General features: G+C 35.0%; 1 protein-coding gene across 1 annotated transcript; it reads left to right on the forward strand.

The window, feature by feature from the left end:
* Positions 1 to 8,289: 8,289 nt before the first annotated feature.
* LOC131857431 (sesquiterpene synthase Cad-like) lies at positions 8,290 to 9,317 on the forward strand. The gene is made up of 3 exons (XM_059210004.1): positions 8,290 to 8,382; positions 8,512 to 8,751; positions 8,853 to 9,317. The coding sequence occupies exons 1-3, from the start codon at positions 8,317 to 8,319 to the stop codon at positions 9,150 to 9,152; spliced, it is 606 nt and encodes a 201-aa protein (XP_059065987.1). The 5' UTR covers positions 8,290 to 8,316; the 3' UTR covers positions 9,153 to 9,317.
* The last annotated feature ends 8,750 nt before the right edge of the window (positions 9,318 to 18,067 follow it).

Raw genomic sequence — 18,067 nt, forward strand, 5'->3', positions numbered from 1 at the left:
TGGATGACATAAAATCCTACATAAAAAATCAAATAATGGTTTTCTTTCTACAATGGAGGTAGAGTATTAAGGAACTATGAATACCACCCAAGTAATTCCTTGGATTATTAAGTAGTTTAGCAGATAGTGCATTCATAAAGGAATGAATTGTTTCTAATATTTCTTAACAAAAGATCCAGTGATAGACATATTCACCAAGCCTTTCATTAAGAATAAGTTTATTTAATTATTAAATACACTTAAAAATCAGTAAATTGAAACCAAAGGGAAATGCTAGGTGATGACATATTCCATATGATATATGTACCATCAAGTTAAGCTTGGGTTGGAATATTAGAATACAAAATCCTATTTATTGAAATGAATTTAAGTGACATACATTACTAAATCATTAACATAGGTAATACATTTTAAATATGAAACAATCAACCCTACAAGAATCAGTTGTTTTACCTAATTAATATATTATATATAAATTCTATATCCACAAAGTTTAGCAATTATGTGTAAGTTAAAAGATATAAATTATTATATGGTAAAATTTATATGGAAAATGACCCTTATCGTACCCAAGTGTAGCAATATTTATTCATTTTCCATGATTATGAAAGCACACACTTCTTAATTATACATGTCATGAGCCTTCCCACTACATGACCACTAAAAGATAAAAAGAAATAGCACTTATTTTTTTACTATCTTTCCCTCATCTTATCCTTCACAAGAAATGGTTGGTTTACCTAATTAATATACTATATATACATTTTTTATCCACAAATTTTAGCAGTTACTTTAAATATCGTTGATTAAATAAATGTTTGTTATTTTCGTCAACCCTAACACTCTTTTATATTGTACTTATTGAAATAGATTAAGTGGCATTCATTACCTAACCATTAATATAGGTAATACACTGTTAAATATGAAACAATCATATATATATATATATATCAATGAATTTTAGTAATTGTGTTTAAGTTAAAAGATATAAATTATTTTGTGGATATATAATTTCCATAGTATTAATGTATATAGCTTTAGGAATCAATTGTGTGAATTTTTTTGCTTATGTTTTAGATCAAACTCCATGATCCATCATTAGGAATAGGAAAAAATTCTTGATGATGGATCATGGAGTTTGATCCAAAACGTTAGCAAAAAAATTCACAGTTGATTTTTGAAGCTATGTACATTAATTATTTTGTGGATAAATTTGTTTCGTACATGATCACTATCATCCCCAAGTCCAAGATTCTTTATTCATTTTTTCACAATCATAGAAGCACACCTTTCTCAATAATATGTGGCACAAGCCTTCCCACTACACCGGCACTAAAATGTTGAGAAAATGGTGTCTTAACCTTGCATTTACATGAGGTTACTATTTATAGTAAGTTTTTGTTTGAACACAAAATGATGCGAAATTCTCCCGGAAGCTTCTAGTTGTCTAGATAAGCATGCCAATAAATTTTTCGTCACAAGATCACAACTAATTTTGAATATATTAAAATTTTCCATTTTGGATGGGTGTGATGAAAGGTTTAAAATTAATTTTGGGGAATTTAGAGGTTCCAAAACATCCTGAAAAGTGGGCATAAATGGTATAGTAGTTTACGAGGTAATAAAGCACTTCACAAGTTTTTTGGTGCTTCAAATGGTTTGTCAATTGAACACATGGTTCAAAAGTTATGGCCTCTAGATGTTTGGACTCCTGAAATAAAAAATATAAATTACATCAGACACTTAAATGAGTCGTAAAAGGGAGGAAAATGTGTTGATGTGTGTTTTGACACATCATAGGGCATCTAGAATGGAGATAAGGTCGGCTCAACTTTATTGGGTGGTTTTAGCCCATGGTTTTGCAATACCGTTTGATGGATTCTTGTATTATATCTCCTATATATGAGATGTGTGAAATAGAGGTTGCGTGTAAGAGTCTTATGACTATTGAGTTACATTTGAGTCTCTAATTAGTGGTACTCTTGTGAAGAGATTTCTCTTGCAAGTATATTGTAATATGTTATTGATTGCTAAATAATATATTGAGTTGCTTTTGGAGTGTGGGGTTTTCTCCCGAAAGGGTTTTCCCCACATAAATCACTGTGTTGTTGTGTTGTGGCATCCATGATATTTTGTTTATTTATGTTAAGTTTATGTTACTATTGTAAAGATCTGTAAAAAAAAATTCATTACCCTCCTCTCAAGGTTAGTGTAGGAAGTTGTTCCACTACTTAGCCTCCTTACAAGTGGTATCAGAGCCTTATTACCTTTGGTTTCAGTTGTGTGTTGGGGTTTTTGAGCTAATCCAAATTTGAGTGGGAGTTTGTGTAGAGGATACCTTTTTTATTTTGTTGTAGGAATTTTGAGATGACAAGTTTGTTAGAGAGAATGGAGGTGGAGAAATTTAATGGTAGTAATTTTGAGATGTGGAAGCTGAAGATGGTAGATCTGCTCATAGCTCAAGATTTATGGGATGTCTTTGATGTGCATGGCTCAAGACCTACAAATCCTAATGCAGTGACTGAGTATGATGTTATGGGTTGAAAATCCAAGGGTCTAATCAGATTGTGCTTGGAAATCTTTGTTCTGATCAATGTCCATAAAGAGAACTTTGCAAATAAATTATGGACTAAGCTTGGTGAGATGTATCAAGCAAAATCTTTATTAAATCAAGTTTTCTTGAGGAAGAAATTGTATTCCTTGAATATGGAAGAGGGTGGATGAATTATAGATCACTTGGAAGAATTTAATATGCTAGTGGCTCAATTGGTATCTGTTGGTGTTAAGATGGTTGAAGAGGAGAAATGTCATATCTTGCTTTGTTCTTTGCCTAATTCATGAGATTCTCTTGTTATGGCTATCAGTAGTACTTTTGTTGTTTTGAAGTCAGAAGATGTGGTGAGTGTCCTACCTGGTGAAGAGATGCGAAGGAAGGTATCCATCAGTTTGAAGGAAACCCTAACTATTCATGAAAGACCTAAGGAAAAATGCAAGAAGAATGAGGAGAGCAATAAGTCCAAATCCAAAGTGAGATCAAAATCTCCTAGAAAGTATGAAGTCATTTGTTGGAATTGCGGTAAACTAGGTCACATCCGTAAGGACTAAATAGAAGAAAAGAAGAAGTTTGATTTTGATTTTGAGTCTAAGAAGGAAGATGGTGATGCATTCATTGCAGCAATGGCTGCTCATGCAGGTAATGATGCATGGTTAATTGACTTAAGTACTAATTTTTATATGACTTTCAATAAAGATTGGTTTTATGAATATGAAGAATTTAATGGAGGCAAGGTGTACTTGGGTGATGATTCACATTTAGACATTGCTGGTCGAGGTAAAGTTAGGATCAGGTTTCGTGATGGTAGAATAAAAAGGATTAGCGGTGTGTTGCATATCTATGGATTAAAAGAAAAGTTATTATCTGTGAGCAAACTGATAGATGCGGGTGTGCAGGTAGTCTTTTTTGATGCAGGATGTAAGATGATTAAGGTGTGTAATGGTGATTGCTAGAGGTGTCAGGTTTGGTACTTTGTATAAGCTAGAGGCATGCATTGTTGAGAGTAATATCACTTCTATAAAAAGTAAATTTGAAGATACTTTGTCGGAAGATTTGAGGGTTTCACCTTCAGTGGATGGACATGGCTTTTGGGTACCTAAGGGTGCTCTTTCTTCTAGAGAAAAGTTACTTGCAAAGAAGACTATGTTATGGCACAAAAGACTTGGCCACATTGGAGAAAAGGGTCTAAGGACCTTGAAAAATAAAAACCGTGTTGAAGGTTTGAATTATTGTAATCTTGACATTTTATTTTTGTGAGCATTGCATTTATGAAAAATAAAAATGCATTCAGTTTTACTCGAGTTCTCATAAATCTTGTGGTTTTTTGGATCTTATTCATATTGATGTGTTTGGTCATGTAGATGTTCCTCCCCTTCAAAAATCCACATATTATGTTTCATTTATTGATGATTTTAGTAGAAGGACATGGGTAGATTTTTTAAAGAGTAAATCTAAATTTTTTAGTCGTTTAAAATTTTTAGCAATGGTTGAGTTGTAGACTAGAAAGAAAATTAAATGTTTGAGGACTGATAGTGGTAGTGAGTTTTTTTCTAATGATTTTGATATATTCTGTAAAGACTATGGCATTAACAAATAGAAGACAACTTTGTATTTTCCACAATAGAATGGAGTTGCAGAAAGAATGAATAGGACACAAATGGAGAAGGCTAGGATTATGTTGAGCGGTGCTAGTCTAGAATAAATGTTTCATGCTGAATTTGTTGCCACTAATTTTTACCTAATTAACAGGTCTCCTACATCATCTCTTGTTGATAAAATTCCTACGGAACATGGCCAGGTCACAAACCTTCATTGAGACATATTAGAGTTTTTTTGTTGCGAGGTATATGCACATGTGCCAAAGGAGAAGCGAATAAAGTTGGAGAACAAGGCTGTGAAATGTATCTTCATTAGTTACAGTTATAGTGTGAAAGGATAAAAGCTTTGAGACCCTATTGTGCAAAAGCTAATTCATAATAGAAGTGTTATTTTCAGAGAAATTAAGTCTCCTTTTGTTATATTGCAGCTAGAACAAACTAAACAAGAAGATGTGATTAAATTCCCTTCTATGCCCGAAAGAGTTGAATCAAGACCACCTGACAGGAAAGAAGATAAGGAGATCTCATCTAGCTCTGAATATTTAGAAGAGGAGGAAGAACCTCCAACTTGACTTGTTCGAGGTCTACAAGATATAGACAACCACCTGAAAGGTATTCATCTGATGATTGGAGATGTAATTTTAGTTTGAATATTAATGTAGATGAACCTAAATCTATAGAAGAGGCATTTGGTATGAATGATGTAGAATCCTAGAAGATTGCTATGGAAGAAGAAGAAGAAATGGAAGCTTTGAAAAATAATGATACATGCAATCTTGCACCATTGCCTAAAGAACGGAAGCCTGCTGGTTGCAAATGGGTGTTCAAGAAAAAGATTGGTTCAGAGGAAAGAATTGAGAAGTATAAAGAAAGGTTGGTTGCAAAAGGCTACTCTCAAGTTTAGGGTCTTGGTTATGGTGAGATATTTTCTCCTCTTGCAAAAATGACATCCAATAGATTTTTGTTTTTTGTTAATGTTGCTTATGATTTAGAGGTTGAGCAAATGGATGTGAAAACTACTTTTCTTCATGGTTATTTGTAGGAGGATATTTATATAACACACCCATAGCACTATGTGGTGAAAGGTAAAAGTAATTTTGTTTGTAAATTAGAGAAATCTTTGTATGGCCTCAAATAGAGTCCTAGGATGTGGTGCAAAAAAATTGATACATATGTGTTGAGTTTGGGATTTGAGAGTTCTAAATCATATCAGTCTATTATAAATATGATGGTGATTGTTTGATGTACATTGCATTATATGTTGATGATATGTTATTCATTGGTAAAGGGAAAGGTATGATTTCAGAACTAAAGTCTCAACTTGCTACTAAATTTGAAATGAAAGACCTTGGTGTAGTGAAACACATTCTTGGGATAGAAATTAGAAGAGATAGAGTGAACTGAAAACTATGGCTAGGTCAGAGTATGTGAATTTAATATTACAGAGGTTCAACATGTAAGATTGTAGACCATTATGTGTTCCCTTCACAAATGGAACGAAATTATCTGTTTTAAATTGTCCTACATCTCCACAAGAGATGGAAGATATGAGAAAAGTGCCTTACTAGAGTGTTGTTGGAAGTTTGATGTATGCTATGGTCTGTACTATACTAGACATTGATTGCCCAAGCAATGAGATTTTTTTCCAGATATATGTCTAATCCTAGTAGAGCTCACTAGGATGCAGTTAAAAGAGTCTTCAATTATTTGAAGGGTACCTCAAAGTATTATTTGTGTTATCATGTTATTTTGGTTGGAAACGTGATTTCCCTTGATATTCATGGTTATGTGGATTCATATTGGGTAGGTGATATTAATAGCAAAAGATCCACTAGTGCTTATGTGTTTAATTTATTTGGTGGTGCAATTAGTTGGATGAGTAAGCGACAGATTGTGGTTGCTTTGTCCACTATAGAAGCAGAGTATATGTAAGCTACTCATGCTTTTAAGGAATTCATTTGGCTTACAAGGTTGTATTCAGATATTGGAATAAAACAAGGTACAATGATGGTTTATTATGATAGTCAAAGTGTGATCTGCCTAGCTAAGAATTTTTTTGTAAATCCTTTGCAAACTTTAGGCTTCAATATCTAATTGATAATTGGCTTGTCATTGAGTATTTTAATACTCCTCTCTTATATGTTGAGAAATTTTTGGACCCTCAAGTTTTGTTGGATAGTGAGATATACCTAATGGAATTGATTCAAGATCATGACCTAGTTTACATAGACCTCAGAGGGGTGGCACATACATGGTTGAATAGACGTACCGGGGGAGATTTGATTTAGGTTAAATTGGATAGAGCCTTGACCTCAACTAAGTGGTTGATTAAGTATTCATGATCTCTTTCTACCATTGCTTGAATTGGTTTTGATCATTTCCCTCTTTTCTTTCATGTAGGTGATCCTATAATACTAGGTTACACTTTTTGGCCAAACTTGGACATTGAAATCAGTATTTTGCATCAAATCTTTACTTTATAAGACTTATAGCAGCTAAACCATTAATGATTTGAAAATGAAGTAAACTACTAATTTGTGAGATTTTTCACATAGATCCTAAATATATATTTTTTAAAATAATTAAAAATTAAATTTATGTATTCTTATGTAACTTTTAATAGCTCAATATTTATAGGTTATCAACATTTTTTAGAAGTGACATTTATTTGGTAATGCATAACATTTTTTATAGCAAGAAGAAAATTCTAATTTTTGAAATATAGAGTTGTCACACCAATATCTAGTGAATGGATTTTTTTTCATAATTTTTTATTACATATATTTGTTTTAGTTAACTTTTGAAGACAAAGTAATTTCTATTTGGATGAAGGTTTATTCTGTAATGTATCAGTTTTTTGGTATGCATTTGAATTAACTTCATTTTTTTTGTGTTGAAATGAGGATATCAATACTTAGGGAGAATATATTTTTGTATAAAATTTTCTCTATTTTAAAATTTTTCCACATGTGTGAAACACATTCCTTGATGTTCGATGAAAAACCTACATTCATAAGAAATAAGACACCAATATATTAACAAAATTAAATATATTAAAAATTATTATATTTGTAAAGTTTATAATAAGGACTAAATACTTTAAAAAATAATACTTCTAAATGAACTTAAATTTGACCCCCCAAAAAGCTAATGCAAAAGTGGTTTTTTATCAACATTTTGATAGGTGTGAAGAAGACTCTAATATAGGTAAGATTTAGAAGTAGAGATTTTAAATCCAATAAATTTTGATTTAAGATCCTTTGATCTAACTCTCCTCAATTAATTACTTCAAATGAGACCTCTTAAATCTTAAATCATTATATTTTCTAAAAACTTTATGATTTCAACAAAAATCGGGATGCAAAAAAAGGTGTATCCTAGTATTGTGGGATCACCCATGTTGATATGTTGATAAAAAGAAGAGATTTCCCTTCACATTTGAGAAGATTTGGCTCCTTCATCGTCAATTTAGAGATAGAATCATAAATTGATGGGGGATTGCGGTTGAGGGATCAACTATGTACCGAGTTGGCATAAAGTTAATTCATGTCAAGGTCAGTGTGAGGAAATGGAATAAGGAGTTTGTTGCCCATATTTTCTCCATTAAAGCTACTCTTCAAATGGATCTTTAGGTGATTCAAGAGAAAATTCAATTAGAGGGCTATAATGCTGATCTATTGGAATAGAAAATTCAATTGAAGGGCTTTATGGTTAAAATCTAGACATAGAAATACAAGATTCTTCCACATTTCAACCCTTAAACATAGAGCCTCCAATAGAATTTCCCACATTCATAAAAATGGGAGAAGGTTGACTGAAGAGGATGATATCATTAATGAAGCTATGGCATTCGTTTCTTGTTTGTTATTTGATGAAGGCTTGTTGGATGAAGACGTTCAATTCTCCTTCCTTGAAGTCATCCCAAAGTTGGTGGACATTGATCAGAATAAGTTTCTCACCATTGTTCCCTCTTTAGATGAAATAAAGAAGGTGACATTCTCCTTTGATGGTGATAAAGCTCATGGGCTTGAAGATTTCTCGATGTTTTTCTTTCCATCATTCTAGAACATTGTTGCTAATGATATTGGGATGCTCTCAATGAATTTTTTGGTAGATAGGACTTCTCAAACAAAAACATGTTTTAAATTTGCCTACGAAACATACATGGAAATAGCTATTGAGGCAGAGAAGATACATGGCCCAAGTGTGCGAAAGTGGATGCATGATAATGTAAGTTATTTGATTGTAACAAAATCTAATTTAGAGTTTAAATATCTAAAAATATTAGTTCATTTTGATTTTGTTTGAAATTATTTGTTACCATAAATCTAATGGTATATTTTTTATTTTAAATTGAAGTGGAAGACTACTATTCAAGCACAACTTCAAGATGCTGAATGGATCGCTAACAATTATCATCCAAGTTTGACTGAATATTTAAAGAGTTCTGTACCATCTACAACAGTTCCAGTGCTCTCATTATTTCCCATGCTTTTAATTGACACATTTTTTAATGATGATATTATTAAAAAAATGAACATGTTCCAAAGTTGTGTTGCATGGGGATGTCGACTAATTGATGACTCCAAAGATTTTCAGGTACATATCCACTATTATGTAAAAAGTGTTGACTCGTTATTTATTAAGTATACATTCTAATAAAAAAAGACATAAATATTTATTTCAATTATTTTTTGAAGGATGAGAAAGAGCATGGAGAGAACGCATCATGGATAGAGTGTTATATGAAGGACAATCCTGGAACAACAAGGGAGCAAGCTTTATATCATATCAATATGCTCATTGAGTTAAATTTTGAAGAATTGGTGAAATGCCATATATTCTATGAGTATGAAATACCAACTACATGCAAGAGATTATATTTTGACATGTATAGGTCAGTAGCTTTCATTTTTAGGGATATTGATGGATTTTCAAAATCTAGCAAGGGTATTAGGGATGACATAATGAAAATTCTAGTTGAACCTATATTTTTTTAGAGTATAAGTGGGAAAAAATAATAGATTTGTTTAGTACCATAGATATGTGTGTATGTTGTATTATATGCATGAAAAATATTTGAGAGATATAAGTTTTAAGATTGTAAAGGAATGTGACAATTATGTAATCATTAACATATATTGTTCTTAGAAAAAAATTTTGTTTATCACAATTGAAATCTATGGAATGTTTATTTGAGATATTATTTATTGAAATAATTATTATTTTATTAACCTTATTTGACCCTAGAATATTTTCTTATTAATGAGATTTTTAATCTAAAATTGATAAATTATTTTAATAAACCTAAATACTACATCATAAATAAAATATAACATAAATCATATTAGATTTTAAAAATATATTTTAAATTAATTCATTTATTCAAATAAATTTGAAAATAAGAAATTTTGATATAAAGAAAAAATATATAAGACGGAGAATAAATTTTGAAAAAAAATCATTTTAATGCGATATTATTAAATAATGTTTACAAATCTATGCTTTTTTCACATGATCATAACTCTACATTTAATAATTCATTTTATTTTAAATTTCTTTTGTTGTTTATAGTGTTTCTTGTCAACTTCTTAAAAATTGCTCACAATTTTGTTCTTATTATTAAATATGTATTGTATAGTTATTTTTTTAATCTCTAGAAGCATAAAGGAAGAGTACCTGATATGATAAAGAAAAAAATTAGAAGTGGACGCTCTAAGAATAGGATGCATAAAATAGCCAAAGCATGCAATCTAATAATTTGTCATTGGAACGTATGATAAATTAATCTTAACATGGACACTAGAATTTATTAAAATTCAAGAGTTTTTCATTTTCTAGGACTCACTAACCTTCGTGTTATATATTTTTTGGAAAAATTAAAGACAAAGCTAGTTCCGTCAAGTACAAACAAGATCTGTAATTTTTGACTAACCTTTGTGTTATGCGGGAATAGTGACTTTTTGGAGCTAGTTTAGCTGCAACCTTTTTGAAACTTTTGTTGAGAGAATTTATTCCTTTTCACTACTATCGAATACACATTCTGCATAACTTTACCTATTGTGTTGTCAACATCAATCTTGGTATCCTCAGCCCTGAAGATACTACAAGTCTCGACTTGACGTCTAGAAAATGGTTATCCAACCCTTAATATGTACCAAACATTTATTATAATGAATTTGTATAAAAAATAATGATACCTTAATGCATTCTAAAAACTAAATAGCCATTCCCTCCTATCCATTCGAAGCTCCTCAGAACAATAATAGAGTCCAAGAAGTTGTAGAGCCAAGGAATTGTCTATCGCTATCACATTTGGTGAGTGCCCTGTGTTGCTACCATTACAATCATCATCATGAGAAGCTCTTGAAGATGGATCCTACAAACCTATCAAAGGAGGATAATCTAATTTTGTTATAGCCTTAGGAGTATCTGAGTGTGTTGAAGTATTATTTTGACCCTAAGGGGAGATCAAATAAAGGTGAGGCTTCATCCCCACCAACCAGATGGGTCCATCTCTTGAGGTCAGATTCCCTTGTGTAGAGGCCATTTTATTACATTGTGCCATGGTATGATTTATAAAGAAAAAAATTCTACACCAGAAAGGGATTCTCCCATATTCTATAGGCTGCCAACAATTTATGTTACCTCCCTTCAAATCTATCTCAACAGGAAGACCAATAGAGAGGTCCATCATTTCAACACATAAGCATGCATAGGTTGGGCTGGCATAGTTAATGTTCTAGTTGAGCAAAAATACTTCCCAAGGCTATTTCCCTTTTCTCACAAGCTCTCCAATTCCCAATACTATAGAGGCAAGTAAGGGAGTCAAACCCAAAAGCAAGTTGTGGAAAAAGAATCTAAACATGGATCGAAGGAAGGTAACCAACATTTCAGACATAAGAAATCTTCATTAAGAAACCATGGGCCCATATTCAACACCTTCCTCCAGTCTTCTAGTGAGTCAAATTCAAGGATAGGAAAACCGCTGACACAAAGATAAATGTAAACTTCTTCCTCCATACCTCCTTCCAGTACTCTAAAATTCATGCATGTAGATTCCACAAATTTTTCCAAGTCTTTGTAAATTTGTAGATGAGGGCATGATCCTTTAGATAATCTTCCCCATCAAAATGATCCCAAACAGACCTTTGGTATTACTTTTGATCAATGAAATGCTAAAGAGTCGTCCATGCTGGTAGTCATCCCTGTGAGGTGAGGAGAAGAGACATCAGAGGAATGAGGAAACCGATTTGGCTTGCATGGGAAAGAACTTATGCACCTTTTCTAGGCACGAAACATCCCTTAAAAAACCCATTTTTGTATTTTTACATAAAAGTTTACCATTGTGTAGTTATTGAGTCATTGTGTAGTTACTGAATATGTAGCTATTAGTGAGCAATATGAATCATAAATATATTATTATCATATTTTATGTAGTGAAAGTATATAGCATGATTGATATTTATATTTTAACTTGAAATTATATAGTTCTATTATTTTTCTTATATAACTTAAAAAATTTAATGGGTAAATCTGCATTTAGTAGAGCCTATGAAGCAAAGTCTTAACACACTACTATAATTTTCATCCACATGGAATTCTCTTTACCCATGCAGGGGTAAATCTAAATGAATGAGACATATGATAAACATTAGTGTTTTCCAACAACTTGACTATCTAGGAGGTTAGAAGATTTTAAGATTTATTCAGTCTTGACGATTGCGCTCTGCAACTAGGGCATGAACCTCGGTGGTGCCGCTAGTTGCAGGATGCCACTGTGTGCGAGGGTTCCCTGGCCTTGTTGGGAAGCCCTCAAAGCATTTATTACCGGCCTACAATAAATAGAGACAAATAAAGGTGACCCCAACAACCTAAAACTGCCCATTCTTTCCTCTGTCAGTGGTCGTGAACAACGTAAGACCTTCAACCAGGCAGTAGAGGGAAACTAGTTTTCATTCCCTGAAGATGCGAAGTTCAAAGCCACTCTCCACCATGAAGATGAAGCCAATCTCGTGGGAGCACAAGGTGAGGTCTACCCATCCAAACACATCACCATTAAACCTAACGATTCAATGCTCTCTACAATTTCTTCTAGGATTTCTTGACTTAGGGATTCAACAATTTTTTTCACTGCCTTTGATGTAAATAACTTACCATCTCGTCAATATATGAATAAATGGCTGCAAGATGTGTGGGTAAATAAACTAGAGTTTCACTTTTCATTTTGTAGAATGATTCAAAAAGGTTTGTTTCTAATTTTCTTTGATAGTAAGGAAAGCCAAAGTAAAATTGTAAATAAACAGTTTTGGTTGGTAGGGAATTCATCTTTTAGGGTTGTTCGTTCGGACCTTGAGGCTTGTAGTGATGAAATTCTAACCCTTTCCTACCTGAAATCGATAACCATTAAGAATGTCCCACCCTTCCTCTGGTCCTATGTTGATAAAATTACAGAACCCTTGGGAAAAATTGTAAAAATCGACTCTTCTCCCTCGATGCTCCCTCATCTTGATGGCAGACTTCTCATTGCCTTCAAACCAGGTATGGTTTACCCTCCTGAAATTGATATTTGCCTTAATAATAAAACTTATTGTTGTTCAATTGAGTATATGGGTGGAATTGATGCCTGTCATTTTTGTAAGGTTAGTGGCCATTTTAGAAGCAAATGCCCCTTATTGTCAAATAAATCTTGAAAATCAAAAAATTGGGCCTCCAGTCCCCCCCTACAACCAAGCCTTCGCCCTCTGAACCTTCCCCCTCTTCCCCCCCTCATATCCCTTCCTCACCCCATCCCCCCTTGCATCTTCTCCTTCCCTCTCTTCGTTCACCCGCAACCCTCCCCATTCCTCCTCGGCCCCCTCGATGGCTAACTCCATCCTAGACTACAACAATGATATCAAAGCGGCCCTTGCCACTGCCCATCCTCCTCCCCTTAATCCCCCTGAATCTATTGAAACCCTTGCTCATCTCTCAACCTCGAGGACCCTTAATTCCCAACAATTAGTGATGGAAAAATTGAGAAAAGCATCTCAAGCTAGGAAAATTCTTGAACAAAATTTTTTTAATTAGAAATTGGAAATTGAATCCTCTCGGTGCCAGTTATTTGACCTTGAGGTCATGGATAGGGGTGTTCCAGCCATAGCAGATACCATTAGCAGGGCCTTGGTCCAGGACCCTAAACTACCCACTTGTAAAGAACTTACTGGACTCAATACTCATGAAACCCCTACCGTGCAAGGGGAAATGGAGAGACCTACTATGGAGGAGGTCCCAACAAACCCTCTAGATGCTTCTGATACTTTAGAGGTCTCTAGGGGAGACCTTGCTAGTGATGTCTCTTATACTGCTAGCACCCCTATTATTGCCTTGAAGGTAGAGTCAACTGCCACTCAAGATGTGGAGAGAAACATAGACCCCTTCACTCCTCTGATCACCAACATTGAACAAGGGCTAACAGATACTCAAGATGGATTTACTATGGTAAAGCATAGGAAAACTAGGAGGAAGAGATCTCCTAAGAACAATAAAGATAGTGCTAATAGGAAGGAGTCACTAGGTCCGAAACAAATCTCTGAGGCAAGGAAAAAGAGAGGTAGACCCTCCTCTTCTATTGCATTTGATGCTAGCAATATTGCAAACAAAGAGGAATGGCCCAAGTGTTTTGAGGGATTTAAATCCCAAATAGACCCATCCCAACCAGGTGAATCATGCTGAAAATAATCTCCTGGAACATCAAGGGCCTTGAGGCCCCTAATCAGAAATACATCATAAAGAGATTTCTCAATGCACATAAGAATATGGATTGACTCATCTTCCAAGAGCTAAAAGTTGTGGGCCTTACCCTGCAAATTGGCCTCAAATGTATCTGGAGTGAGGCCACCTCTTTTTACACTAACCATACCAAAGGAAAAGGAGGCTCAGCCATACTCCTTAGTGCTAAATGGGCCAACAAAGTGATTAACTGGGGACAATCCCCCTGTGCTAGGGCTATATGGGTCTCTATTCAAATGGGGAACCATAAGTTTGGAATCTGCTCTATTTATGCCCCAAATGACTACAAAGAAAGGGGAGAACTATGGAATTGGCTAACAGGGCTAGAGGATATTCCTTGTATTATTGGGGGGGACTTCAATATGGTTGAATCTACTAGTGATAAAAAAGGTGGCAACAAATTTGAATGGAAGGGAATGGAAAGGCTACAATGGGATAGAATGATCAATAAACTACACCTTTTTGACCCTATTTCTGGAAGAAAAGACCATTTGAACACTATATGGTACACCTGGTGTAACTATCAATAGTTGAATAAAAGGATACACTACAGACTGGAAAAGCTCTACTTTAATAAATGCCACTTTGAGATTGACAAAGGCCCTAATGGAGATCACTATCTTGTCTCCCCATTTACCCTATCAAACCACCACCCGATAATAATGGGAATTTCCCTCTCCCCAGCTGCTCCCCCCACCTCTTCTAGGTCACCTTCATTCATCCTCACTACTAGACTCCTAGAAGATGAGGAATTTTTCTCTACTCTGACCTTTATCAGACTATTTAACAAGAAGAATATGAATTGACTCTCTATAATAGATGAGTGGAATAGAAACATTAAAAATTGGACCATTCTTTGTCAAACAGTGGGGAAGAAGAAGGTCGGGGATGCCAGGAAGATAGAAAGATTACTTCAAGAGGATCTATGTACTGCAGAAAAGAAACTTCAGAACTCCCCTAATGATGAAAATATTACTTGCACTCTGATGACAATCAAATATCAATTCAAGAAGTTTCAAATCCAGAAAATCAAAGGGCTAAAAACCAGGTCCAAACTAAATTGGTTGGACTTGGGAGACAATGGCTCCAAATTCTTCTTCCATATGCTCAAAGTTAAGGAGGATAAAGAGAACATCAATGCTATATGGGACAATAGCACTCATATCACAAACTCCTAGGGGATCCTAGAATGCTTCTCCCACTATTACCAGAAGCTCTTTACCTTAGATAAAGTAAATGATGAACATAGACATGCTAGAGAGCTCATTAAGCAATTGACTCCTTCCAAACTTAATGCTGAGGACTTTGAGTTTGTAAGGCACACTATCTCAAGAGAGGAAATTGTAATGGCCATATCCTCTATGGGCAATGACAGATCCCCTAGACTAGATGGATACCCAGTGAAATTCTATAAGAAAAACATTGGATGGATTGTAGGAGACCTCCATGACCTATATTTGGAGGCTATTACCAAAGGAACCCTAGGCAAAGAAATCAACCAAGGGCTTATCAAGCTCATCCCTAAGGAGGGAGACAAGACTTTGATTAAGAATTAGAGGCCTATCATGCTATTAAATGTATCTTATAAAATACTGGCCAAAGTAGTAGCCAATAGGTTGATTAGAATCTTGCCAAAAATAATCAGCCCTACCCAAATAGGCTTTGTTAAAGGTAGGTATATCCTTGAGAATTTGGTGACTTGCTGGGAATCACTTGAATGGGAAAAGGTCTCCAGTCAGAATGGGGCTATGCTCTTAATAGACTTTGAGAAGGCATGTGATAGGATAGAATGGGGATTCATAAATAATTTGCTAGCAAGTCTGGGCTTCTCAGAGTCCTTCTGCAAGATTGTTCAGACACTACTTAGTGATGCCAATGCAATTGTTGAGGTAAATGGATTAAAATCTGGCAACATCACTCTCTCTAGATCAATTAGACAGGGGTGTCCACTTGCCCCGACCCTATTTATCTTGGTTGCGGATGCTATGCACTATATCTTAAAGGACTTCAGTTTATCCCCTAGGGTCAAAAGAATTTCACTCCCTAACAAAGAAGAAATCATCAATATCCAGTTTGCAGATGTCACATCTATTTTGTTCTCCTTGGATGAAGAAAATTTAACATATCTTCTTCACAACATTGAAATCTTCTGCAAAGCCTCAGACAATAGAATTGCCCTTCACAAATCTACCTTACTAGGTTGGATAGACTCCCCTCCTATCTCGATGTCTAAGTTTGATCTAAAGTGGGGAGGGCCGAATACTATCATCATATACCTGGGCATTCCCTTCTCCATTTCCCCGAATTTGAAAGAAATTTGAGAGTGGTTTAGAAATAAGGTGGATAAGAAGCTCACTAAATGGAACATGAACTTCCTTTCCCTAGTAGGTCATTTTTAGGTCTGTCAGAAACTATTATCCTCATATAACATATATTGCTCCTCATCCTGGTTATTCAGCAATTACCAATTCAACTACATACAAAAACAAATCAGAAACTTCCTCTGGTCAGATGGGAAGGGCAGTAGGAAGCAACATGCAGTTAAATAGGATTGGTGTATCAAATCTAAGATGCAGGGAGGTATGGGCCTCAAAGACCTCAAACTCCAGGGAATTGCACTGGCTGCCAAATAGATTTGTAAAGCCCTTGATGGGAATGAACCCTGGAAAGTTCTTGTTAGAAATTAATATTCAATGCTCCACCCCAAAAACAACCCAAAAGTGGAAGAACCTACCCATGGGAGACCTAATTGTAGGGACCTTTGAGGTCTCCCCTGTGAATTCAGAAGTCTTCAAGTCTATATGGAAGGCTTGGAACCATGTTAGACAATACATCAGCAATAAGGGCATTTCAGATAAGAAGGGCTCTCTTAATCTGGGAAGGTCTATATGGTGGAATGCTCTACATAGTGGGAAAAAACTAGCCTATCTTCAAGGATGTTCTGCCCTGAAATGGTACAATCGAGGACTGGTCACATTTGAGCACATTTTGGAAGATGGCATTTTGATCTCCTGGGAGACTCTCAGCTCCAAATTTAACCTTCCCCTGTCCCAATCCAGAACCTGCAACATCCTTAAGTCTGCACTTACCCCCATCCTTCCCTCTCCTAACCCATCCTTACCCTCCCCCATTAGCCTCCCTCTGCTGGATAGATGGCTCTCCCCTCCAGATAACCAAGGCCAAAATGATCTACTCTGCCCTTTCTGACTTTGTGGATATTCTTGAGCACCTGAATAGCATCTGGAACCTTTCCTGGGATACAAATAAATGACACTCTTGCCTCTTGAGATTCTGGTCTAAGCCAACTGAGCCAAAAAAAATTTCTTTGCTTGGAGGCTTCTGCTTCATAAACTGCCACTTAAGGATAACAACGGTAACCCCCTACTATGCAAACTTTGTTGTATCCCTGAATCAGTACACAACATTTTTTTTGAATGCCATTTTACCAAAGAAGTCTGGAATCTGTTTGGTATCTCAGTCAATAACAATTGTTTTTCTTTTGAAGAGATGGTATTTGGTTATGTTAGAGGTGGCAAGAAATATGCTAATCTTTTTTTCTCTTCTCTCTCATTTGAAATTTTATGGATCATTTGGAAGTCTAGGAATGATAATTTGTTTAATGGAAAGAGTAGGAACCTCACTGAGTCTCTTAGGAGATGCATTCGCTACCTTGTTGCTATGCAAGTCACAGTGGTACTAAGATTGGAGGAAGAAAAATTTGACAGGTGGCTAAAGAATGGAACTACCCTAGTATTCATTCGAGAGCTCTCACATGGCTTCACTTGGGATTGCATGGGAAGTAATAAGACTCATTTTAAATAGGGGCTGATGAGATTCATGCAAGAGATGGAGGCACGAAAACAAAGAGAAGACTTCATTGAGCTAGAGCTGGAAGGACTACCCTCCCACCCCTTCAGAGATCAGTTTGCCGAAGGAAATGTGTTGGTCTGGTGTGAGGGACAGCTAGGTTGGACTGCATGGCCCCCCCCCATGGGCGACAATAATGATCCTGACTCCTCCTTTGTGTTTAGCTAGCTATTTGCCATTTGTTTCATTTTTATATATCTCTCATTTTGTGTAATTTTGTAATCTAGTTCCTATGTATATGATCTTATATCATGACTTGTGATACCGACTGATATAG

This window comes from Cryptomeria japonica, chromosome 8 (assembly GCF_030272615.1).
Source record: "Cryptomeria japonica chromosome 8, Sugi_1.0, whole genome shotgun sequence".
Taxonomy (NCBI): domain Eukaryota; kingdom Viridiplantae; phylum Streptophyta; class Pinopsida; order Cupressales; family Cupressaceae; genus Cryptomeria; species Cryptomeria japonica.